This window comes from Sparassis crispa (genome assembly GCF_003851025.1).
Source record: "Sparassis crispa DNA, contig_000006F, whole genome shotgun sequence".
In the NCBI taxonomy this organism is placed as follows: Eukaryota; Fungi; Basidiomycota; class Agaricomycetes; order Polyporales; family Sparassidaceae; genus Sparassis; species Sparassis crispa.
The window spans coordinates 679743-704532 of record NW_020939753.1 but is presented as its reverse complement, the minus strand read 5'-3'; the positions used below and the strand labels follow the sequence as shown (position 1 = coordinate 704532).

The 24790-nt window shown below is 52.0% G+C and overlaps 10 protein-coding genes across 10 annotated transcripts; 4 read left to right on the top strand and 6 right to left on the bottom strand.

Moving 5' to 3' along the window:
* Window positions 1–687: 687 nt before the first annotated feature.
* On the bottom strand, window positions 688–2029 carry SCP_0702630 (Putative ribosome biogenesis protein; the record flags this gene model as incomplete). The annotated part of the gene is made up of 4 exons (XM_027760189.1): window positions 688–1294; window positions 1350–1448; window positions 1508–1774; window positions 1830–2029. 4 exons carry the CDS (start codon window positions 2027–2029, stop codon window positions 688–690), a joined length of 1173 nt encoding a protein of 390 aa, XP_027615990.1.
* Window positions 2030–2608: 579 nt separating this feature from the next.
* On the top strand, window positions 2609–4618 carry SCP_0702620 (hypothetical protein; the record flags this gene model as incomplete). The annotated part of the gene is made up of 10 exons (XM_027760188.1): window positions 2609–2723; window positions 2797–2927; window positions 2983–3014; window positions 3072–3193; window positions 3252–3272; window positions 3327–3345; window positions 3398–3439; window positions 3491–4021; window positions 4077–4115; window positions 4171–4618. 10 exons carry the CDS (start codon window positions 2609–2611, stop codon window positions 4616–4618), a joined length of 1500 nt encoding a protein of 499 aa, XP_027615989.1.
* A 554-nt stretch (window positions 4619–5172) lies between these two features.
* On the bottom strand, window positions 5173–7385 carry SCP_0702610 (hypothetical protein; the record flags this gene model as incomplete). Its single annotated transcript, XM_027760187.1, has 4 exons — window positions 5173–5526; window positions 5609–5710; window positions 5768–7245; window positions 7298–7385. The coding sequence occupies 4 exons, from the start codon at window positions 7383–7385 to the stop codon at window positions 5173–5175; spliced, it is 2022 nt and encodes a 673-aa protein (XP_027615988.1).
* Window positions 7386–7785: 400 nt separating this feature from the next.
* SCP_0702600 (Mitochondrial import inner membrane translocase subunit tim23) lies at window positions 7786–8587 on the bottom strand (the record flags this gene model as incomplete). The annotated part of the gene is made up of 4 exons (XM_027760186.1): window positions 7786–7868; window positions 7930–8040; window positions 8095–8238; window positions 8296–8587. The coding sequence occupies 4 exons, from the start codon at window positions 8585–8587 to the stop codon at window positions 7786–7788; spliced, it is 630 nt and encodes a 209-aa protein (XP_027615987.1).
* Window positions 8588–8797: 210 nt separating this feature from the next.
* SCP_0702590 (Probable 54S ribosomal protein L7) lies at window positions 8798–9694 on the top strand (the record flags this gene model as incomplete). The annotated part of the gene is made up of 1 exon (XM_027760185.1): window positions 8798–9694. One exon carries the CDS (start codon window positions 8798–8800, stop codon window positions 9692–9694), a length of 897 nt encoding a protein of 298 aa, XP_027615986.1.
* A 449-nt stretch (window positions 9695–10143) lies between these two features.
* SCP_0702580 (predicted protein) lies at window positions 10144–15116 on the bottom strand (the record flags this gene model as incomplete). The annotated part of the gene is made up of 22 exons (XM_027760184.1): window positions 10144–10780; window positions 10832–11112; window positions 11166–11335; window positions 11388–11710; window positions 11766–11868; window positions 11919–11938; window positions 11989–12035; window positions 12085–12219; window positions 12276–12422; window positions 12473–12511; window positions 12563–12618; window positions 12686–13010; window positions 13069–13286; window positions 13368–13682; window positions 13745–14106; window positions 14173–14224; window positions 14281–14540; window positions 14602–14666; window positions 14718–14747; window positions 14807–14895; window positions 14952–14997; window positions 15057–15116. 22 exons carry the CDS (start codon window positions 15114–15116, stop codon window positions 10144–10146), a joined length of 3780 nt encoding a protein of 1259 aa, XP_027615985.1.
* A 313-nt stretch (window positions 15117–15429) lies between these two features.
* Window positions 15430–16524, top strand: SCP_0702570 (Syntaxin pep12; the record flags this gene model as incomplete). Its single annotated transcript, XM_027760183.1, has 6 exons — window positions 15430–15641; window positions 15700–15784; window positions 15840–15985; window positions 16035–16240; window positions 16292–16446; window positions 16513–16524. 6 exons carry the CDS (start codon window positions 15430–15432, stop codon window positions 16522–16524), a joined length of 816 nt encoding a protein of 271 aa, XP_027615984.1.
* Window positions 16525–17159: 635 nt separating this feature from the next.
* SCP_0702560 (hypothetical protein) lies at window positions 17160–18364 on the bottom strand (the record flags this gene model as incomplete). The annotated part of the gene is made up of 4 exons (XM_027760182.1): window positions 17160–17614; window positions 17665–17776; window positions 17903–18108; window positions 18169–18364. 4 exons carry the CDS (start codon window positions 18362–18364, stop codon window positions 17160–17162), a joined length of 969 nt encoding a protein of 322 aa, XP_027615983.1.
* A 1119-nt stretch (window positions 18365–19483) lies between these two features.
* On the bottom strand, window positions 19484–22584 carry SCP_0702550 (Dipeptidyl-peptidase 5; the record flags this gene model as incomplete). The annotated part of the gene is made up of 16 exons (XM_027760181.1): window positions 19484–19544; window positions 19596–19664; window positions 19719–19835; window positions 19888–19946; window positions 20007–20054; window positions 20105–20165; window positions 20221–20276; window positions 20339–20430; window positions 20485–20550; window positions 20615–20665; window positions 20717–21197; window positions 21248–21332; window positions 21384–21529; window positions 21591–21704; window positions 21760–22285; window positions 22340–22584. The coding sequence occupies 16 exons, from the start codon at window positions 22582–22584 to the stop codon at window positions 19484–19486; spliced, it is 2277 nt and encodes a 758-aa protein (XP_027615982.1).
* A 207-nt stretch (window positions 22585–22791) lies between these two features.
* On the top strand, window positions 22792–24436 carry SCP_0702540 (26S proteasome regulatory subunit 6A; the record flags this gene model as incomplete). The annotated part of the gene is made up of 6 exons (XM_027760180.1): window positions 22792–23010; window positions 23061–23186; window positions 23233–23632; window positions 23687–23979; window positions 24031–24328; window positions 24396–24436. The coding sequence occupies 6 exons, from the start codon at window positions 22792–22794 to the stop codon at window positions 24434–24436; spliced, it is 1377 nt and encodes a 458-aa protein (XP_027615981.1).
* Between the last annotated feature and the right edge of the window lie 354 nt (window positions 24437–24790).

Below are 24790 nucleotides of genomic sequence, written 5' to 3'. Positions count from 1 at the left end.
CTGAACGTTGAACAATCAACGACTCGAACGCTCTGCAGTAGCAGTGGTGGTGACAGGAGATGCAGGTCGCGGTGTTGGTGTTGGTGTTGGAGCGCACCGAATCATGCGGCTGAATAATGGGATTGTTTGGGATGACGTCCCTCATTCACGCTCAGGAGAGAAATTGCTGACCAATTCAAAAAACATGTGCATTGCACCGGTGAGTGGTCGTCCATCGTGGTTGAAAGACTGCCACGATGGCCGTGATAAAGCCGACCATAGTGGCCGACGAAGCTGCAGCTGGAATGGAGGTTGTCCAGACTATAACATGTCAAGGATGTAGTAAAGGTCGGTGTGAACTACGGCCCTGCGATGGACGTGAGTTGGACGTGAGTCGCTGAGATTACTTATCATTGTCCGGAATAAATTACGCGCCCATGCATGCAGCGGTCTTGGCGCGTAGAAATAGTCACTGTTCATTGACAGTACTTCTGAAGATCTGACTCTCGACGATGCCAATGCCATGTCAACACCATTCCGTCAGATTTACACGTCGCTGCTTTGGGGAGTCGCACACGAAAAAAGAGGTACCTTTACTCTGTGGCAGACAGAGTTCTGGAATGTCGTGCAGGCGGTATCATCCGGGATAGAGGTCTCCACACTGAATTGTCATAACGGGGGATGGGATTCAATACGTAGCAAGAGAAGTTAAACCTTTCTTTTGCCGAGGACAGCAGCCTTCGCACTCTTCGTTCCTGGCTTTGCCTTCACCATCTTCACCTTCTTCTTTTCAAGTCCTTCGACGCCTCGCTTGAACCTCACCTCCTTCAACGTAGATGATAGCGTGGTTGCGACGACCTGATCCTCGTCCTCTTCTGGATCGTCCACCTTCGCCTTCTTCTTCGGCTTTTCACCCTCCACCCCCTTTGCAGCTGTAACCCGCTCCTTCTCTGGCTCTGCGACTTGGTCCTTCTTCGTGCGTATCTTCGCCTTCGCCATCCTCTCCTCCTCCTCCAATGGCGCCCGTTTTCTCTTTTTGCCCTCCGTCTCGACGGACCGCACCTTCTTGCCCTCCGCATCTTCCCTTTCTTCGTCTGGCTCAGTACTCACAATCAACCCACCCCACCGACTACCCTCCTCGCTTCCCAAGTTGCATGTCCATATTGGCAGACTCGCCGAGGAGTTGGTTTTGATGTGGAAACTCTGAATGTTGTCCCACGAGCCCTTGATGTTCTTTACGACCGCGGGCAGAGCTATCATCAGATTCTCGAGGACGTGCGCTGGCTTCTGAGAAAGAGTGCCAATCTTGATAGAGCTGTTAAATATAATGTGAGATGAGACCGACATGGGATTAGCATAAAAACACGCACACGCATGTTCCCTGATTTTGATGAAAATATGTGGAGGATATCGCGCGTTCGAGCTCACCCTTAAGGTCTTTCCTTGTCAAACAAACAGGGATCGGCTGCCTTGACGTAAGAAATATTGATATGGACACAGCAGTAGAAGAAAGACAAAAGTTGCTTACTTCTTTGCCTCAAAAAACATCTTCCCTAATAACTTCGGGAGTAGTGGTACCACCCGCTCGTCAGCAAGGAAGAGGCCATTCTCCTTCAGCAGTAATCTCCGCGCTTCGAAGGGCTTAAATTTCCCCTTCAGTTTGGTAATGCCAACCACGCGGGAAATGAAGCGAATATTGTGAGACTCGAGTAGGTCCTTGTATTCTCGCTGAGGATCCTTCGTGATAAGGCAAACGGGGGATGTCCGTGGATCTATTATTGGATGGGCGAGTGGACTACAAGTGGGATGTCAAGATATCGGGTGAATGAGTTGCAGACATTGGTGCGTACATTTTGGAGGGCTTCAGCTTCTTCTCAGGGTACATCTGTTTCGTCGTTACCACTAGCCATATATTCTGCTCCTTGCCCGGGAGCAACTCGTTGTCGGCTTTCTTTTCTTCCACCTTCAGCATGTGAGTGAGCAGCGCATCGACCGCTTTCTTGGACTGTGTCGCAGATACGTGGTCGTCGATCAATGTAGCTTTCGACATGTCTATTGAAGGAGACCAGCACGAGGGAGGGGAACCACAATGGCCCGAGAGCAGGCAATAATTTCGTTTGAGCAGGAAGATGGATCTTGAGCACGTGATGTGATGGAGTGATCGAAGCTCCCGATTTAGTAACTGACATCGTTCGCCTTATCGTGCGGTTGGAGTGACCAGGCTAGTGACCGTAGGGTCGCACCTGCAGACAACATGTTCCATAGCTTGACTGTATCACTTCTTCTAAATCTGTCTACTGTTCTTTCAGGATTTTTGTTTATCTCTGCTCTTAACATCGACAAAACCCGACCTTTCGAACTTGTCGTTTATCGCGACCATAAGTCCCTGCAATGCTCTTTTGCAGCACTGAAAGAAACACAGAACTACAGGACACTTTCCGACAAAGGAACACTCGACACTGCTCTTACAACTTCTGGTGAAGAGCGATTGCGCTTCGTCGACCGCAGGCCTGAGACCTTGTGGTCTCGATTCCAGCTTTTATGTGGACAACGAGAAGCTCAGGATCTTGTTGTGCTTGTAGATGCAAACATTCCAGGCGTCTCTAAATACAGTGATGCCCAGATAGTTATGTCTTCCGGAAGATTTGGGGAAAAGGTGTCACCACCCCCGTTACAAGTGGAGCCGCTGTTCTCTTCTGGGCATCCCAGTAATCGCGTCGATCTTGTATTCTTTTCCGACGGATGTCCGTAAGATTTTTTGCTTACTGATATATGCGGCGTATCTCTAATGCAGAATTCTAATTCCTCTCTCGATAGATACCGTTGAGGAGAAAGATCAGTTCATCGCAGATGCGACGCGTTTAGCGATGGACATCTCAAATAACCACACATTCAACACCGTCAAACCGCTGCTAAATTTCTGGGCTGCCTTCTCGCCAAGCAATGAGGTGCTATTAGTACATGCTAATATGGTCGAGATCCTTACTAATCGTGACATTGTAGAGCGGCATAGGCACTGGCGGAGTGCCGAAAGAGTGATTTTGTTCACGGATCTCTGTAGTCAATGCGAATGATTGATCACTTGCCCACAGCACCACATTTGGTCTCTACCGGGATGGAACAGAACTTCGGGGAGTATACTACAGCAAACCGGACGTTGCGCGAGCGGCGTGTTTCTCCATGGGAGATCGATGCGACTATCCCATATTGATGGGTAAGCTCATCGATGCGTGAAGATAGTGTAAGACGAGGGCTAAGGTGAAGTTGGACAGGGAATGATCCTCTCTACGGAGGTTCGTGTTTTTATGGGTGTTCAGGGTGCTCTTCCTTACCCATCATCTGACCAGGCTTGGGCGGCGAGTTCACGTAAGTATCATCGTTGGTGTGAGCGCACTTCCTTAGTCTCACCGGAAATTAGAGTGATAACACCCTCATTGGCTAATGGTGCCCTTGTCCTTCGGTGGGTTTTGCTCCTCTTCTTCGAATTCTGTCTGACGCACATGTATTTCAGCCATGAACTTGGACATTCAATTATTGACGTTGGCGAGGAGTACGATGGCGGCTATGCGTACTTTGGGGTGAATGCTGCACACGACATATCGAAGGCGATTCCCTGGTCTCATTGGCTTACCAACGCCTCTTCAATTTCAGTCCACCATCACGATCACGACAATGATCACACTAGTGCGCGCGTTGAACGATCCATCATGCCAATGCAGGCATATCCGTGGACGATGCTTAACGTCTCCTCTCCATGGTGCATCAGTTTTTCTTCATCCGGAACTTACGCGAGACACCTCGTCCGCTTTTCCCTCTCGGGATTGCCTCAAATGGGTGACCTCCTGGTTGAATTGGACGGCCAGGATCTCCTGTGGGCTCCGCAGCCAGATATTGGCGTTGATCGATGGCACTATGATGTGCATCCAAATGGAGCGCTGAGTGAGGGTGTCCACGAGCTCAAGTTTACCCTCAGAAACAAAGACGTAGAAGGAACGGCGCAGCTGTGCAGCGCCGAGATTCTGGAGTTTGGGGATGAAACGGAGTACGTTGGTCTCATGTCTTGCGCACGCCCGATATATTGAAACGCATCTTGTCAGATTTGTCGCAACGCCAGGATATTACGGTGCCTTTCCCACGTGAGTGACCTCTTTGCTTGTGCTTGAATACACGTTTCGTAACACGCTGCCCCAGCTTCTCGGAGAGGAACGAGACAACCTACCGTCCTACTAATGAAGACTGCCTCATGCGGGTTGTGACGACACCTAACTTCTGCAAAGTCTGCATCGAAGGCCTCTGGCTCTCATTACTGAAACGAGTGGATCTCATTGACAGCCTGAACGCGGGATGTAAACTGGAGGAAGGGAGATGGAAGAGGACGCTAGGCCTCGACCTCGTTCCGCTTGCCCAATTCCGCGAGGAGGCAGTCGAGGTAGAAGAGAGCTACACGATCACGTGGGCAAAGAACGGGGATATCCTCGCGACCTTCGCGAATCAAACCAGGATAGAAGTGGATGATGCGGACGCCCTCGGGACGTACACTGTTGACGTTCAATTTACGACGCCCGAGGTGCGGGTGGACAAGGACGGCCTCCTTACGTCGAGAGTGGTATACGCTGTGACTAGCTCATGCCAGCCGTGAGCGAAAGAAGCCATAGCGACGCGTGGTTTTCGCGTGCAAGGAGCATCAGGGAATCGGGATTTTTCCGTATGGAGGATAGACTTCCCTCGCTCCATCCGGTCCATTACAGAGCCCGGTATTTCCCCATTGCGACATCTGGATCATGGCTTATGGTATCACGAACGCGAAAGTGGTATTCCGTCTACTTATGCAGAGTATCATAGCGTATTAGAATGTATAGGGTATGGTGTTGGAAACGAGCGGTGGCCGGAGTGTCGATGCAATGGACCCCATGGACGAATGTAACAGAAACGCAATGTTCCACAACGATACATGCAATGAGAGGACCGCGCAACCGTGGAAATTGTGGACGGCCCACAGTGAGTGAAAGACGGTGCCTAGGCACAGGGTATCGACGACAGGGCCATGCAAAGGGGAAGACGGTGTGTGAATAAATCATGAAGGGGATGGGAGACAAGGGGCAAGAACAACACGGCGATGAAAAAACATAGTACAAAAAAGCAATGCTCGGAGACGAGAACGAAGACGAATCAAGAACGACGGTCCACCGGAGATCACATAACAATGCACCTACAACATCCAGCACCTCCATCGTCGTCTGCTCGGCCATCCTTGGCTTTCCGCCGAGGCGGACTTGGGAACTGGGTGACGTGCAGTGTAGTCTCGTCATTGTTTTCCGCATAGTGGGAGAAGGGGGGAGGGGACGGTGGTGGGGAGGGACGCAGGCGGGCTCTGTCTGGTTCTGGGGAAGGTTTTGGTGCCAGACTGGGTTGATGTGTCGGTTCTGGATTCAGAACAGATTCCACTTCCTTCTTCTGCCCGAACTCGTCCATGGGAATATCTTGGGGTGCCATGTTGGCATTTGGGGGCCGATACTTTGAATGATCATAGCCGAAAGTACCTGGTGCCTGCATTGGGTACATTCATTGAATGACAGTCAGCCCCAAGATGACAACTATAACGAGCGACCATCGGAGAGATGTGACTCACGGGCTCATATACAGCAAGTTTGGGCTTCGGGCGTGGATTTCCATCCGCTGTCGCGTAGTGACCGTCAAGACCCTTCTTACGAGCAACGACAGGAAGCACGACCTGTGCAAAAAGGACGCTCAGATACAGATACGTACATCGTGTAGCACAAGGACTGACATCATCCCAGTTCCCAGAAGGCACGGGCTGGGTCCAAGATGGAATAGCATCTACCACATTATCGCCGTCGGGCGCTGGGTACACACCAACTGATCTCCTGTATTCTTCCTTGAGCTGCAGTTTTTTCTGCATTGAGGATGGAGGAGGCTTCGTCTTCGGTTTCTTCGAGGAAGTAGCTGACCCAGGAGTCGCAGGACTCTTCGCGCGTCGCTTCGCAGTCGACGGAGCGGACTTAACTGGCGTTTGGCTTTGCGGAGAGGGTTGCATGCGGGAGGGTTGCTCCGAGCGTGGAGTGGAAGTGGCTGACGAGGTGCTTGCCTCGGACATACTACGCATAGCTTGCGTAGGCGTGGGCGTCCTGGGAGGTGGTGAAATGTGTCGCGTCGAGGGCATAGGTATTCGCGAAACACTCTGCTGCGCGTACCGGTGTCCAGAGATGTCGTTACTCAGCGTCAACGAGGGCGAGGAGACGGTCCCGTTGGGGTGAGGCAGCACGTCCTGCTCGCTGTACAAATCAAGCACCTCCTCCTGATCTGCGTATCCGTCGCTCTCCAGGTCCGTCAGCGGCTGCTCGTCTAGCACCATATCCATGTCCTGTGTATGCTCGTCTTCATCGAGGTAGAAGCTCTCCCTCGTCGTTGCCCCGACACCTTCCGCCCGCGAACGCATCCCTGTATGCGACTCCGTGTCTCTGCCCCGCGAGTTCGATCTTGAGCGAGAATAGCTGCTGAGCGCGGCGCGTGAAGAAGCATTGCGGAACGTGTGACCGTAGCTCGCAATATCAAGCATCTCTTCGCGCCGCCCGACGCGCAACTCACCAACGCCGCCGTTCCTCGAGACATCTCCGCGATACCAATGTTCAAATGGGCGCTCTTCGGAGTCGGAAGACAGGCGTGGGGGGTCATAGTCGATCGAGCGGACGGAACCAAACGGTGCGTGTTCGCGAAATAAGCGCGACCCTTGGGCGGGCGGTATGCGGACAGTGGAGCGCGTAGAATGGGTATGCAGGCTTTCATCGACTGGATACAGATCAGAGGATTCTATGTAAGTATGACCACTGCCCTCGGGGCGGCCAATGCTGCCATGCGTGGAGCCATGTGCGTGGCTGGAGGAGCTGCCTGCCCTACCACGAGAGACAGGGATACGAGTGGTCGTACCATTGATCATAGGAGAGTTCGACCGCGACGGTGTCGGTTCAGGAAGTAATACTCCGGACTCGTCGAAGAGGTATGGCTGCGAGTATGTGCGAGCGCGGTGGAAGGTCTGTGGGGGCGACGGTGTGGCTTGCGAGGAGTCTGTTCCATTTCTGGAATGCTGCAGGCTTGGACGAGGTATGGCGCTTGGCCTCTGATACTGCGAAAACTGGGTGGGTGGGGTAGAAAACGCACTCGATTGGTAGTCGGAAGAGTGGTCATCGCCTGAGCCTATGGAAGCGGCTGATATCCGCTTCGCCAATATCTTACTCTCGTCCTTCAGACCTGCGCGAAAGCCATGAGAGCAAGTCAAACGTTAGAGAGCAATAGGACTGACGTTTGCGAAGAGTGGGAACGATAACCTCGTTCCACACCGGACCGCGAGAGTGGGGCAGAGCAGATTGTGCAGTTGCAGTGAGGGCCATGGACCGAAAGCAAAATACAAGGACGCTGCCCTTCGAAAGGCAACCGGAAGAAATGAGGGAAAGGAATGGCAGCGGTTAGACGGGACGGCGGAGGTACAGAGACAGTGATCGTGGCTGAGGCAGAGACGCTGCAGCCTGAGTGAGCTTTGATTTGTTTGTTCTGTCTGCTGTGTCTTCCTTTGCATCACCATCAACGCATATCTCTCTCTTCACGCTTTTAGACTCTCGCTGGGCGCTCTGAATGTATTAGGTTTCTATGCTACTAGATGAGATGTATAATCGAGATGTGGTGGGGAAGTCAGCGCAGCTCTGTACACAACCGTGGTGATAGATGGGTTCGCCGGGAGCGAGGCAGTACAGAACGGAGCAGCCTGATATCCTCAGCGTGCAGAGTTGTAGGTCATACACGGTTTTTAACATAGCTCCAGATACCGGCACATGCTGACACCATCGTCGCCGCCGCCAAAGCTGGCCGTACACCGGCTGATGTGGAGGAACCAAAGCGATCAGAAAATAGAGGGGCTAATACATGAAAGAGACATACCCGTCGATTTGTACAACGCACCAGTAAGGGCTCCTGCAGCCATACTCCCAACGGTATCATGCCTGCCCCTCAAAGTGTCGACAATAGAGTTGATGCCGTTATACGCGAGAGCTACGTGTATGTGAATGAGAACCTTGACAACCATGAATCCCACACAAGACTTACCGAGTACACCAGCAGAGTTTCCAATGAAGGTCCCTCTTCTCGTTACGGAATTCAGGATGCTGTTTACCCGCAATCGCGCGTTGGAAACCGCTAGTGGCCTCCTCGCTCCTTCACGTAAACCCCAGACACCACCCATAGCAAGACCTAACAGATAAACATACATACGATATCACCATACTCGAAATGCTTCGATATACGTACCACTGAGATACAATGTCCCAGTCCCGTAGCACAAGTCATCACTCCACCCTCGCGAAGGTATCGCCGTACCTGAGCCTGGCATATTGCTCACTTGGTCATCTTCTAGTTGCAAATAGTCCAGTTTGTCCTCTAGGCCAGCTAATGGATGGAGTCTAGCAGGATCGAAGGAGCCCAGGAGGACATCAGAAGCAGTGACCGCATCAGAGGGTACTGGCGAGCCCTCGCTCCGCGTGAAGGTAGCACCGCGAAGGACAGACGTAGGGTCCTGAGACGATGAGCCTGAAGAGTCCATTGTTTTATAAGGGGGTTGGGTGGCGGTGGTGGCGAGCGCAGGCAGACAAGATTTACCGAAAACTTGTCGTCTGGAGGTGCACGTGACTCGCTATTCGCCGACTTGTCGAGTTGCGTTTCTTTACTGGCTATTCCATCCTCTCAGACTTAGGTGGAGGTATGTTCCAGTCATATTTTAGCGTAATGGTGCAGAATTCATTGTCAGAGACAGATGAGTGCAGCGGTGGCGCAGGTTCTCCGTATCTCTCCAGCGGTGAGAAGCATTCGCCCAACCAAGCCGCCTCCGAGAATTCGTAGACCTCTCCCTCGCGACGAGAACCGTCTACCCATTCCGCACGTTAACCTCGTCGTCCGGGACACTGCGCCATGTCGCCTGCTCGACCACTACTACAATACCGTTCGCGACGACATCATGTACATGACCTACAAGCACCAGCCGAACCCCAAACCACCCCGCCATGTCCGCCCCAAGTACGACCCCGAGGATCCGTACACCAAGCACCGCTTTAACCCACCAATCGGCGGTAACCAGTACTTCAAACGCCCACCACCATTGGTGACGCCGGAGAACGTGGTAAAACTCGAGCGCATCCAGCTGCATACGCACGTCAAGGAGAGTTTTTCCAGCCGTAGCCACCTACTGGGTGCCATGATGGCATTTCGCGCGATCTCAGGTCAGAACGAGGACTCTGGAAACCAACACACGGTGGAAGGTGTCGAGCTAGCTGTAGGCAGGAGGAGCATTCAGGGTTGGGTCAGGCCAGGCGCGCCCATCGGGGTGAAGGTTGACCTGAAAGGCCCGAGAATGTACGACTTCCTGGGTATCCTCGTGGACTTTATCCTGCCCAGAATACGAGAGTTCCCCGGGCTCGTCATGGATGGCGCATCGGGCCCGCTCAACAGCCCCAATGCGGCGTCGGGTGTGGTTTCCTTCGGTTTGCCACCAGAAGCCATGGCCTTCTTCCCGCAGATAGAGGTTAATTTGGATGCCTACCCGAAATCCTACGGCATGCATGTTCATCTCATCACGAGCGCGAAGGGTGTGGGGGCACAAAATGTTGCCAGGGCATTACTCTCTGGTTTCCAGGTTCCGTTCGCGCGGCGGTGACAGTGAGTCGATTCTGTTGTGCTTGCTCTCCTATCACCATCAACAACTGATGATATGTCCAGGACTGCTTGACTGAGCATAGATAGCTTCAGTGCTTTTGGTGGAGACATATGGTCGAATGGCCATGATAAGAGCCATCTAATTCTGACATATCATATTCTGCGGGATTTCCTATGAAGATACCAGCAAATTTGCCGCAACAACCCGTTCCGCGTTCCGAACGTTCTGAGGTCTCCAGAAATGGCCAGCATATTCACCGATACAGTCCAGCTGTCTTCCAGTGCATTATCACGACGTATTCTACGTACCGAGCGCGACGAGGACGCGGAGGCCTATGGTATTGCGAGAGAGTATGCAAGGTATGGTTGATAACAGTGAACAATGCCGAGTAAGTAAATGCAACGAATACGAGAATGACCCAGAAACATGATCTAGTGTACAAGACGGGCTCAATTGCGGCGCTCGTCGGCCTGCCATGAAATATCGTTCAGCTTCTGTCTCGGAGGCAATCTGGCAGAGACGTCGACCCTCCGCGTGGCAGCACGGAGATTAATGCCACTAGTGGAAGCACCAGCGGGGCTGCCCGCCAAGGACTCCGACGCAGCGCGACGCATCTTCTTCGGTGCGATGAGGCCCTTCGACGATTTCGGAGTATCTGGGTTGCGCGTGGACCTGTGCGACGCAGGCTTGAGCGCAGGAGCCAGCGCCGGCACGATCTCCCCGGCGAGCCCGCGAACGAGCACCGCACCGTCCTGCTTGCTGAGTTTGAGGACGATGTCGTATATGCCGTAACGCTCTACAAGCATCGCGCGGTTCGGGTGTACCTCACACACGGCGCGCAGGATACGAAGAAGATTGAGCCGCACGACGGCCTTGCTGTGTGACAACTTGTCGATTAGGCGCTTGAAGAACTGCGACTTCGCGATGCCGATGGTGATTGCGGTGGAGAGACGGCAGATCTTCAGGAGGGGCTCTAGGAGGTTCTCGAAGGAATTAGATTTGGCGGAGACGAAACAACGGAGGAGGGCTCCGAGCGCCTCTGGCTTCATGAGTTGGTCTTCGATCCTCGCTGTCTCTTCCTGCAACCTGCGGGCGGGTTTAGTCGACTGCATCAGAAATATGGTTGAAAAGACTTGCCAGGACAGGATGGACTCCAGCGCGCTGACTTGGAAATATGGGTCGTCCAACAAGTCCAGATACAGCGCCAAACCATCGTGCTGCCACAGCAGCGTCCGACAGCTCTTCCCAGCACCTGCAAAATCGCAGAGGATCGGTAACGCAAACTGCCTGAGGTGTGACTTCGACTTGATGACTCGTTTCAGGCTTGGAATGATACCGGCTTGCGCAGCTTCTTCCTGCCTGGACTTGTTCAGTCGACACAGGTTGTAGCAAGTCTGGAAAATGTGATTTGACATTTCCTGCGGATAATTGTATGAGCAACTGCGATGCAGTGAATGAGAGCTCGCCGTACCGTGCCATACGGTCCTGAACTCTGTTCGTCCAAGATCTTCACGAGAATCTCGATGGCATTTGCGTTCTGCAAAACCTCCAAAAGATTCGCATTCATGGACAGATGTTTGAGAGCCTTGAGCATCAACACCAAATATTGCGGCTCGAGAAGCTCGCACGCTCTTAGCAGGCCTGAACCGGATGGTGAGTGTAGTAGACACTCAGGCATATCTGGCACACCTACGTCGCACAACCTTCCGAGTTCCAAGAGCATTCCGTACATGGATATCCGACTGCGACACCTGACAGAATACAAGGATGATTTGGATGATCTTGCTGTTCATGTCCGCAGCATCCTCGCCGCGGCCGGCCATGACATTGAGGAGTGCTGAAGACAATGGATCGAGCAGCCCTTCGCGGATGAACATCCGGCAAAAGTCGTTCTTCGTTGTCGGACTTTGCAACTCGAAGACGCTGCAGATTCCATTCAACGCGTGGATGACAAGGTCCGCTTGCTCGGTGTAGTCTTCATCCAGCAAGTCAACCAGAACTTTCAGACCTCGACAACTGCATGCGATGGGTGAGCATGGAACAACACAGCCTGGTAATGTGGTAAACCCACGCAATGAACATCTGCAGTGTCAATACGGACGAATGGCACAGGAGGCGGATGAAATTTGAAGCTTCCAAACGGCACTCAGGTGGATACTTCTTCGATGTAAAGCCTGCATGTAAGTTAGGCCATGCGCAAATCGGATAAACACGAACGACACACCCATAATGACAGGAATGCCACTGGATGCTATGATGAGCACAGTGGTATGAATGAGGAAATGCAGGCATACCCGATCAAGCAGAAACTTTCTAAGAAGCCCATGTCGGCTGTTACGAGCTAAAGAATTCGTGAAGCACGGCCAAGATAGTGAGCCCAAAGTACACACCGCATTGACAATCTGCAAAAGCTTCAGAATGACATCTCGAGATGATCTACCTTCGAGAACTTCCAGGATAGCCAACATTCCGTGCGCAGAAACCAACTGTGATTGCATCTCCGGCGTGTCGATGATAATGTTGAGCTGTAGCAGACATCACTTCAGTACGCCATGACGATATTCCAGACTTCGAAACCCACAATCTGGTCGCATGCATCTCGCAGCTGGAAGTCAGGTGCCGAGGGTGTAAGCTCATCGATGAGCTGCGTGACGGCATTGCACAAACGTGCGTACTTGTCACGCTGAAGATTTGACTCAAGGTCATCCTCATCGAAACCCTCGTCGATCTGGAATCAGATCTCAGCGTGTTGCCGGCTTGGCGTTGTGCTACACACACCTCAGCGAAAGGATCCTCCTCGTCATCGTCGTCGCCGCGCTAAACGAGGTCAGCTACAGAAGGCTCACATGGCGGATTAGCATGACATACCCAGGACTTGTTGGACAGACGTGTATTGAGCTGGAGAGTCTGCATAGGTTGCGAAGCTTACAGAGGAGAGTGTAGGCGTTCATGCCAGAAATCCACGCTGGGACACGAAGAGGCAGGACTCACATGCACCATTCACTTTCCCAAAGACATCCTCGTAGTCTTCGTCATCGTCTTCCGCATACTTACCGAACTCGGGCTGACTAGGGTACCGCCGCGACTCTGTGCGCCCAAACGACCCAGTGCTGGGTCCAATGAAGGACGTCGACCGGGTGTGGGTACGGGAGGGAGGGGGAATGGCTGCGGATATGGGGCTGAGTGCAGGGCGCGAAGACCTGTGAGAGAGAGTCGGCAATGGCGCAGTCTTCGGTCCCGGGGATGGAGGTGCCGACAGGGCAAAGGTCTTGATATCATTCGGATGGAAGAGACCTCGACGGAAGGAGTTCTTCAGCTGTATGACATATCCTGAACTTGAGCGTTGATGAAATCAATAGAACATTTCGACATACCTTGAAATCTGCCACTTTCTCTTCCAGCTTGGCATCGTCTTCACCTACGGCGAGATCGGAGTAATCCTCTATATCGGGACCAAGGGTTGCAAGGGCTGGTAATGATACTAACGGCAAAGGAACTACGCCAGGGCCCTGGGGGCTGCGAGTGGGTCGAATGGTCCGGGCATTGTCGTCCGCCTCCACCTTCTCATCTTCAGCAGACGTCTTCTCCAAAGCTACAACTCCATACCGCAAGTGAGTAGACTGATGCATGGGCCGGGATAACTACACCGCGAGCAGCGGAATGTGCGACTTACCTTGCAATTTCGTCAACGACGGACCTTCTTCGAAGTCATCATCCCAGTTGTCCGTCTGTTCCTCGGGGACTTGCAAAACGAAAGGCATAGGTAACGTCTCGCGAATGAGTCCCAGTGGAGCTGCAGCCACCGAAATTTTACCGTTCGGCACAGGTCCTGTTTTACGAGCAGCGTTGACGGAGGGTTGCGAGTTACTCGAGCTCATAGGCTGCATGGAACTGGGCATATTGATCGGGGACGGGATGGGCGAATGCGGTGGAGCATCAGTGATGGAAGTACGGTGCCGTTCTGGGTTTCGTGAGGGTCGTGAGGGAGCTGGCATTGAGTAGTTAGCACAAGGGGTCGAGATATCAATCGATATCCCCTAGCGGACTTACATTTCAATGCCTCGTTCCATTCTTGTACCTTCAAGACAGCCTCGTCATAGTTGTAGTTGCTTAGAGGCCTTCTCTCTGCTTCCCCGCTCTTCTTCCCCTCATTTCCTTGTCGGTCCTGGTGACTGGCCATCTGCTTCCGCGCCGCCACCATCCATGGGTGTCGCAGTAGCTTCTTGGCAGAGATGCGGAGATTGCAGTCTTTCTGGAAACAATGATACAGGAAGTCCTTCACGATAGGCGACGCGCCCTCCGGAATTGGTGGAGAATCGTCTTGGACAATGCGGAACAGCGCAGGCATCGGGTCAAGAAAGTGATATGGAGGCTTCCCTTCCAAGAGTTCAATAACGGTACAACCTACGCTCCTGAAACAAGCGTTAGGGAGATAAATGAGTAACTGACGGAGAAGCTTCACCAGAACGAAGACTGACCATATGTCAGAGGCAGTCGTAGCTCCTGACTGCTCGATGACTTCAGGCGCCACTACGAAGGGAGTCATTACTGGGTACTTCAGAATCACTGTAAAGGAATTTACGCACTCCAGTATGGACTGCCAACCACTGCATCGTCGCGGACGGCGCCTGTGGCTGTGCTACTAGCCACACCGAAGTCTGCCAACTTGACACAGCCATCCTTATTGGTGAGAATATTCGCGCCTTTGATGTCGCGATGGATCACTCCCTGGTCGTGAAGATACACGAGCCCTTCCAAGACTTGCGATATATAGACCCCCACGAGAGTCTCGGGAAACTTCCCGAACTTCTTGCATATATTGTGAAGTGATCCATTCTCGCAGAATCTAGATCATCGTTTCACTAATTACTGGGTAGGCCGATGCAAATCGGGATATGCATGCTCACTCCAGAATAATATACAGGTACTGCTGCGTCTTCTCGAACCCTTTGTACTTGACAATGTTTGGATGCTGCGGTCCCAGTCAAGCGCAATTACACAGCATAGAAGGAGAGCAACATACGTTCAAGTTCTTGAGCAAATCGATCTCGGACTACCCGTGTGCGACACGGTCGTAATGGCAAGTGACTGTTGAAAGAGCGGTATACTCACCATGATCTGACCAATCTCACTCCTTGGGATGTTGCTCAGTTGTATCTCTTTGATAGCAACGGTCTCTCCGGTTGCCCAATTTAGAGCGCCTGTGGTAGCAAGCTGCAGCACCCGAACAGCCTGTAGCTATGATATCGTGACATACGGTATACTTGTCCGAACGCGCCTTTACCGAGGGAATCGCCAAGTTGCTGCACAAAATAACACGTCAATAACGCGTCCGTGGTCTCGCCATTGCGCCCATACGCACATAGGCATTGAGGAGTTTGTTGGATACAGAAGAGGCTCTGCTTCGAGTGGGGGACGACATGGTGGTATGGAAACGAAGGCAAGGTCAAAAGAATGGATGGACTTGCGTGAGAGAGGGCATTTAAGCCCTGCACAGCCCGTGAGTCAGCTTCAGAGGACCAGCGGCAGCGCAGAGCTGAGGGTACCAGAGCCACCCAGATAGATGTTCTTTACGCAGCGCTCTCCCAGCGCTTGCCCTTTGGCGACACAGAGCGATCACGTGATCTACTTTCCCTCTTTGGCAACTCGCCACAAGCGCAGCACTTCATCACGGCCGTCCGTCATCGGGACTACACCACTGCTCCCCTGCGCTATTTCCCTTCCTGATCCTCAACATGAGCTTCCAGGACATTGAAGCAGGCCATGCGCAGCGTCCATACTCGCCCAACAATGGTCTGCCAAAATCCCAGGAGGAGGCTGCGTTTCTCAGCCTACAGTCGTCACTCTCGTTGCAAGTCTTCAAGATCAACTCTAATGTACAGGGAATCCTAAAGTTGGTGGACCAGTTGGGCACCACTCGTGATTCGCAGACATTGAGAAAATCTCTGTATGCCTTGCATCTGCTTGCCTCTCCGCAAAGTTCTAACACAGTGTGATATGCGTAGCCATGATTTGACCGAAGCGACCCGTGAGATGGCGAAACGTGGGTCGGACGACCTGAAGAAACTTGCAGCACTACAGGCAACCTTGGTGTGTGCTTCAATTTGCTGACTCTGTCTCAGGCTTCTTAGTCCACGTCCTTTAGCCCCGGCACAAAACTTCGTTGCAGAAGACTTCACACGATTTCCAACTTTCCCTCGTTGCGTTCCAGCGGGCGCAGCAGGTCAGCGCAGAGCGACAACGGACAGTAGTTGAGGGCGTGAAGATTGCCATCGAGGAAGAAGGTGCAGCGTAAGCGGCGTTCACAGTGGTTGTTTTGCCCTTCTTCACATAGCTACAGGGAGCAACCCGAGCCCGGTACATCGCCTTCGCAACGGCAGGCTCAGATTTTGCATAACCAGCTATCGCCGCAGGAACTAGCCTTCCAGGAGTCCCTTGTTCAAGAGCGTGAAGCCGAGATCAGGGAGATTGAGACGGGTATTCATGAGCTCTCAGAGATCTTCAGAGATCTTGGTACACTTGTCTCAGAACAAGGCGGCATGCTTGGTGGGTATTTGTGTTCACCCTAGGTGACTTCCCACGCCTGACCCACGGCAGATAACATCGAGTCCAACATCTCCTCTATCGCTGTCGACACCTCCGGCGCTGCGGAAGAGCTGAGCACTGCGCATGAATATCAGCGCCGGGCGGGCAAACGCGCGTTGTGCCTTATGCTTATCCTTATTGTGGTGGTCGCCGTCGTCCTCCTAGCCGTGCGTATACTGTTGCTTATCGCTCGTTGCCCCACTGGTGTACCAATGCTTTGTTTTCACGTTTAGATCCTGTCATGACAAATATACAACATGGGTGTTTTGAACTCCCACTCAGCTGCATCTTCCTTGCAGCTTGGTTTGACCCTGGTCGTGATTGTAATTGATGGGACTCGTCATGATGTGTTTATTAGAACCTACTTATGGAGGAACGTCCTCCAACGGTCGTTGGAGTGAGTATATTACTAGTATTTCAAGATACCCTCGCGCTTTTCGTTGTTCTGCCAAAGCACTTTCCGTGCTCTGTCCCTTCTGCGCCCCGGCGAATACTGTCCGGCTGAGGCTTTTATGTGGGAGGTTGTATCACGACTCGCACTAGTCTTGCGAAGGGTCATGAAGATTAATGTGAAGTTGTGAAGTGCGACCATCCGACAAGGAACATGTAAGCCAAGCGTACGTTGGGGATAGATTAGAGCACAGATGACGGCGAGCACGAGTAGAACGGACGACGAGTAGTAGTGTATCGTGACTGCAGGCAGCAGGCTAAAACAGGCGTAAACATCGAGAGCATGAATGAAAGCTGACAGGGTACTTGGAACGTAAGAAAGTAGCATGCGCGTGGTCGAAATTCTAGTGTACGACACCAGGATGAGATCAACTTGAAGATCCCGAAAAAGGAGAATAGTCAGCGAACACAAGTAAACGAAGAGCGAATATCAGAGATTCAGAATATTGTCGTCCTCATCAACTTCGAGGATCCGCTCCAAGTTCTCCGCGGCAACTGTGCAGTGCATCTTTCCGACGGAGATGAACCACCCGATCTCGTCTTCCTCCCGGACCTTGCCCACCTCACCTCTGTGGTCACCCTGAAGCATCAAAACGTTCTGACCGGGCTCATCGGGCTCGACGGGCCAGAGATACACCACGGGTATCGTGAGGGTCGCTTCAGACTCATCCCTGGGATTCAACATCTTGACACGAGCGACAGGAGGCATTATGGAGCTCCCAGAAACGAACACCATCAAAATTACTCCTCGCGCTCCCTCGAGATCACCATTGTACCAGCCGTCTTTCTGTCCGTCGCCGTGCGAGCCCTGTATCACGACGAGCATTCCTCGTTTAGACCGGATTTCTGGAAACAATAGCCAGTTTTCATGCCGCACTGCCAATTCTACAGAATTCGATTAGTGCATCTTCGAAGAATAGTTTCATAGGGCATACCGAACGTCGAATCTGCTGAATGTAATTGAGTTGAAGAAGCATCTCCAGAAGGTAGCTCCGCGGAATCGGTGTCCGTAGATGATACCCCACTTCTAGACGGCCCCCATTTGGGCTGGAATGGGTCAAGGACGATAGTCAGAGCCGATATTCAATGTATTGGCAAAATAAACGGATGCACAGGATCCAGTGATGGTCGAGAAACAGTTGTAGAGCGATTACGGCCACGTTGAACACTTACCTTCGACGGTTGAGAAGACGTATGGGCAGCTACCTGAGGAGCTGTCCAGCGTTCGGACTTCTGCCTCTTGCGATCACCGCCATCTTCCACCTTGATCTCCTCCTGCTCTTGTTTTACACTGACTGATGCAGTACGCTTGCGAAGAACATCGATTCCAGAATTAAGAAGTAGTTTTGGCGTGTCATCAGCTTCCTGCTTAACTTCCCCTAAGGAAAACAAAAATGTGAGCGTGGTGTCTTCCACAGAAGCAACAGAATACGACCAACCCGACGACACGATACTACGCTTCTCATTCCACTGCGTGAGTAAGGCACTCGGACAATCGCGTCTGATGACCCAACATGGCTTCCATGCCTCACCAGTGCGAGGATTGACACCAGTCCGCTGAATCAAGAACCCTTCATCGATGATGACCGCGTCTGGCTGAGCTGCTGCACTCCCCCTTTCAAGGCCGGTCGCCATCTCACACTAGCAGAACACAGCTAGAGACGATTCAACTTGACTGCTGCGGCAATGTAGTAAGACGGCTATTTCTCTATTTGGCAGCAGCCGTTCGGATCGCCGCGGTCATGTGATCGCGTCGGGATCGCCTCGCTCAGCTGCGCTTCAGTGAGGCCAGTGTTGTGCCGGTCCCGAACCGGACGCCCTAGACTAAACGTCGACTTGTAGACTAGTCTAGCGGTTAACGTTGCATAGTCGCCGATTTCATGTAAACTTCGTAGACTTTCCCAGAACTATCGGCGTCGCACCCTATTGGCTGAAGGCATTGATCACGTGAAAGCCTGAGAGAGCATACAACCTAGCAACAGATCTGATAAGATATCTTGTTTCGAGCCTGCACGGTTGTGAATTGTGGCGGCGGTCTAGTGACTAGAATGACCCCCACTGGACGTTCTTCCCTTCTAAAATGGTCGTCACACTTTTTTCCTTCTTAACACAACATCTATACTGGGCCACTGGGCAGTCATGCGCGAAGTCCTCGCTGGATTTAGACACAGAGAGAGCTCGTGGGAGGGCTTGACTCCGAGGAGGTTGAATTAGATGATGTTATGGTGTACTCCTAGACCAGTGGCTTTCCAGTGGTGCCACGTTGCTAGATAGGCATTATATTATCTCTTATGTCGTAGTGCAGCATTCTCCGCCATTACTCTCGCGATGAGCCACAGTCTCTGCATGTCGCGCAGCCCTCAGGATCAGCCACAGGACGATTATGTAAACAGTTCACCGGTTTACCGTCGACTGCGTATACAAGTCTACAAGTTTCGAACTAAGTCAACTGTTGTCGACTAGTTCAGGACTGGCACAACACTGAGTGAGGCGGCAGATACGACTCGACGACGTACACCGTTGTCCATAGAGTTCGCAGATAGCCAAAGGATGAGCGCAAGTGACCAGGGATAACTCACAACCTACACAGCTCTCCGACATGGGCAAGTTGTGAGACTTACGTTGTTAAAAACCATCGAGGCTCTCTTCGTGGCACTAGCAGCACTTCTGCAACTTGCGAGCATTGTACAACTACACTGTCAAGTGTTATGAGGTATCGTAAGTATACTTGGAGTATGGCATCGACATGACCGTTCACTCATCCTTGCCTACAAACTTGTCAAACCAGCGGAACACCTCATAATGCCACTTCAGGCTGCAGCACCCTGTCAGTGATTGTCAATGTCCAGGCGTAACAAAGACGGACCTGTTCTTATGATTCAATACCCAATGATTTTCATCCGGGAAAATGACCAGGCGGCTGGGAACACTGAGTCTAACATTTGTGGAGCTAACAGTCGTATCACCATCAATGAGTGAAAAAGCTCACTGCTGCAACGCATGGAAGGCGCTGATACCGTCCGTCTCCGGTAAACGGTAATCCTTGCTTCCATGAATGACTAACTGCGGCGTCGACCACCTATGTACGAAGTTTGCGGGGTCATATCTGAAGCCTTCTTTAGTGACTTGTCGTCTTAGAGGCAGAGCACAGAACTGACTTTGCTATAGTTGCTTTTGCCTCAGGCTCCCACGGGCGACCAGACCACTCGTGATTGAACTTCGCGCAATCGTCAGGAATACCGAGTGAAATAATAGCAGATTACGGCGAAACGCTCACGAAAAAGAGTTCATCGGTGGAATAGCCGTTGTAGGCGGAAGAGAAAACCTGGTGCGCTTGATCAGTATAGCGGACGCCCAAGAAACGAATGAGCCTACACCATCATGGCATAGTAAGGCTTTGAAGCCGAAGCCGTACTCAGGGTGGCCCTGGATCCAGCTAAACCAAAAACATTAGATGTCCACCGTGATTGAGAGACATGGGGTAAACATACTTGATCGCATATCCACCATAACTTGCACCGGCAGCTACGGCTCGATCCGCATCTATCTACGAACAAAGAAAAGCAGCTAATATGAACTAAATCTGCCACGAGTAGTGGAAAGATGAACCTCAGGGAATTTGTTAAGAATGTATGCCCAGCCCTTGCGCAGATCCTCCATAGGCTTGCCTCCCCAATCTCCGGAGATAGCATCAGTAAACTCTACAGCATCGACACAGTGAGTATATATCTCATCGCCTCTACCAGATCACTAACCTTGGCCGAATGTTGTCGAGCCTGTGGGATTGATGAGGACGGTGAAGTACCCTTGCTGGGCGAAAACTGGAAGAGGCATTCAGGGATGTCTTCGCCACGCAGATGACAGGGATTGTAGGGACAAGCTCACTGTTGGGGTTCCACCGCGTCGACCACTGATCTTCCCAAGCACCCTGGGGTCCTGTCTCACCGTCTCAGCACCCGATGAGGAAAGTTCGACAACTTCACCAACCTCCATGAATGAGCAGTACAATCGGCCACTTCTTCTTCTCGCCTTCCTTGAAGCCTGGAGGCTTGAGAATAAAGCCCTGCACCTGCTTACCCAGCGCACCCTCGAACCAAAAGTCCTCGCCTGCACTGAGGCTCTTTTCCTTGAGATCGTTCTCAGCAAACCGGGTGAGCCGTTCGATCTTCCCCTTGAAAGTTTTGCGAGAAGTAGAGGAGTGGAGGTCAAGACTCTCGAGCCCACGGAGCGCGTAGACATCGTTTGGTGAAGTCAACGAGCTGTACGTGAAGAGGAGGCGGCCATTGGGAAGAGGCTGGACGGCTGTAGCGGCGCCGGTCGACGTAAGTGCAAGAGGGTTCCGATACTCGGGCGGAAAAGCTGGGTCAGTTGTATATGACTCTGGAGTAGGCGGGACGGGCAGCACGAATACTTTGACGCGTGCATGTTCGCCTGCTGTAATATAAAGAGACCGGCCATCGTCGGAGAACTAGAACGGCGTGTGGGTTAAGAGTCCAATACGAGAGCGGCGGCACGCACGATAATTGCTTCTGGAGAGCGGTCCCAGTGTTGCGTGAGTGTATATTGCACATCTTTGGTCAGATCATGTATTACGATCTTCGCTCTGCGAGCATCCATGTCAGACATCATCATCCGGGCGAGCCGTACAGCATACCTGTCGGCTTCGCTGCCATCGTTGTCTAGTTGCAACCAGGCCGCCTTGTCACCTTGCGGACTGTAGATGGGACTGTGAGTAGCGCCAAACTTTCCAGTCGTCAACTCTCGCGGCTTGGACTGTCCGCTCAGATCAACGATATACACCTGAACCAGAAGAAAGTAGGTCTGAGTCACCAATTCTGTCCTCAGAAGTACATGGACCCACATTCTGCTTAGTATGCCAAGATGCAGGTAGCTCAGGGTCTTTTACGGTATACACGACGTGAGTTTCCGAGACGTCAAAATCCTCCGTTCCACCAAACGGCTCAACAGGACAGTACTAGAAGCAGCTACGCTTAAGTACTCTTCACGTCGAAACATGGGTGATAGCTTACGTGACCCGTGCCATTCAGAAGGTTCACATACTCAGTGCCGAGCGACCACTTCTTGTCCGGAGATTGAGCAAGCTTTACAGAGAACAAAGACGGCCTCTTCGGACCAGCCCATGTGTCCCAATGCCTCTCGTACGTCTCATCATACACGAATGCTGAGTCTCCTCTGTTCTCCCAAGCCTCATCATTCTTCTTGACCGCGGTGATGTCTCCATCCGCATGAACTAAGTCCGAGAATACGAGCACGCCAGACTTCACGGATAGTTTGAAGTTTTGAGCAGTCGCGGTAGGGAACTTGCCGATGAGGGCGGGAGAATCGGGCACACTCAGGATGTCCGCAGATGGTTCGGTCTTAAACTTGACAGAAAGCGCGTAGAGGGACGTGACCTTGTCGTTATCTTCTCCTTCCACAACGGCATGGGCAACCGTGCGCGAGTCGAGCCAGAACGCGTCGCCGCCATTGGCAAGAGGTATCTCCAACGGCTGCACGGTTGATTCAATGGGTGCTATGAATATCGACTTGTAGTTCCTGGACGACGTGTCAGTCTGGAGAAAGTAACACAGATATGGTCCAAATATTCACTTCTTCTCGTCTAACGAGTACTTGCTGATGGGCACAAGTGCAAGATCTCCCAATGCATTTGCAACTCCAGTCCCAGGTCTAGCCAGCTCAATCAGATCTTTCGGCGAGAAAACAGCAGAGCCCTCCTTGAAGGTAAAGTCAGGTCTAGCAGACATGATAGTGTCGGTCAGCTTCACAGGAGCTTCCACAGGGATCTGAGCAGCGAGCCCCAGTAGAGAAAAGGGAAAAGCTTGCAGGAAACGCATTGCGTTCGCACTGCTGTGTGAGCGACCTTACGGAGAACGTCTATTTTTGGCTGCTGCACGCTGGTGTTGCACATGGAGGGAATGGGCGAGGATCTTATCAGTTAAGTGGTACACGTAAGAGGTTAATTATGTAATTTCACATAACTAAGTTGTGTCATCACGCGCGTACGCGTCCTCGGACGCGCTCACGCTCATTTCACCTCCATCATGTCTTCAGCACAACCCCCACCCCCCCCACCCGACAACAACAATGAGAAACAACCAGAAACTGAGCCCTCGACGTCGACTGCACCCCAGGAGGCTGCCATGGACACCACTCCGGACCAACCTGCCGAAGAGACATGGGCGGATATACCAGAGGACATTATGAACTTGAGCACAGATGAGATTTTGACGAGAATACGTCTCATTGACAACGATCTGAAGGTATGTTTACTCGCCATACCTGGAGGCTTCTTTATTCACTTTGGCGGTAGGTTATGCGGTCAGAGACATTGCGTCTACAGCACGAGCAAAATGTCATGAAGGAGAAGATTCGGGAGAACGGGGAGAAAATCAAGCAGAACAAGGTCCTTCCATATCTTGTAGGAAATGTTATCGAGGTGAGTGTACCATGCACGCTCTGTATTGTATTCTAAGCCATCGCAGATTCTCGACGTCGACCCAGAAGGTGAGGAAGACGGTGCTAACCGGGATTTGGATTCCATGCGCAAGGGCAAATGCGCAGTTATCAAAACTTCTACAAGGCAAACTGTCTTCCTGCCGCTCATTGGTCTTGTCCCCGCCGAGAAGCTCAGACCGCAGGACCTTGTCGGGGTAAACAAGGACTCGTATCTGATCCTCGACACACTACCCGCTGAATACGACTCACGTGTGAAAGCGATGGAGGTGGACGAGAGGCCTACGGAGACATATACCGATATCGGTGGACTGGAGAAGCAGATTGAGGAACTCGTAGAGGCTATCGTTCTGCCTATGGAGCAAGGGGATAAATTCAAGACTCTTGGAATCGTACCTCCGAAAGGTTGCTTGATGTATGGCGCTCCTGGTAAGTTTGTATAACTTCGGCGTAATTACAGCTTATAATGATTAAATCCCACAGGCACGGGGAAGACGTTAATGGCTCGTGCATGTGCTGCGCAGACGAATGCGTGCTATCTCAAGCTTGCTGGCCCTTCACTAGTGCAGATGTTCATTGGTGACGGTGCAAAGTTAGTGCGAGACGCATTCGAGCTTGCGAAAGAGAAAGCACCCTCCATTATTTTTATCGATGAATTGGATGCTATCGGTACCAAACGTTTCGACTCGGAGAAGAGTGGAGATCGTGAGGTACAGCGGACAATGTTGGAGCTCCTGAACCAGCTCGACGGGTTCAGCAGCGACGAACGAATCAAGGTGTGCCATGACCCTCCTTTTACCTATAATTAGTACTTACACACTGGACAGGTAATCGCCGCGACGAACCGTATCGATATCCTTGACCCCGCGTTGCTCCGATCAGGACGTTTGGATAGGAAGATTGAGTTCCCGCTGCCAAACGAGACTGCCCGTGCTCGTATCCTCGAGATTCACTCACGAAAGATGGCCGTATCGCCTGGCGTGAACTTCGAAGAACTTGCGCGTAGCACAGACGAGTTCAATGGCGCACAGCTGAAGGCAGTCTGCGTAGAGGCTGGTATGATTGCTCTGCGGGAAGGTGCGACGAAGTTGAACCACGAGCACTTCCTCAGTGGGATTGCAGAAGGTAAGTCCGTTCGGACTCCCGTTGTGTAGAGCCTGAACTGATTGCACACATTGATTCGAACTACCAGTGCAAAGCAAGAAGAAGAACGATCTCGTCTACTTCATGTAGTGCACCTGGCTTTGTGGCTGTCATTTTTATCGTCAATGCATTTTCTGTGTCATGATATGATGCATATGCATAAATCATGTCGATTCCACGAGTATTTCGCAGAAGGAAGATCGCATACAGGTGATTCGGAATTTCGCCGCTGACTGGATGGGCCTTACGTATCCTTGCTGCGTTGGGCCAGCGTGCATTTCTATCGTCCGTCGCAAGTGTTGTTTGACTTCGAAAGCTGAAGTACGGGTAAAGGTGTGCGCATGAATGGGTTTGTGAGTTTCCCTGAAGTCGTGTAGCCCGCATGTGAGTTTCACTGATTCACGTGTCCCAAAGCACCTCTGATTGCGATAGGGACAAACCGCA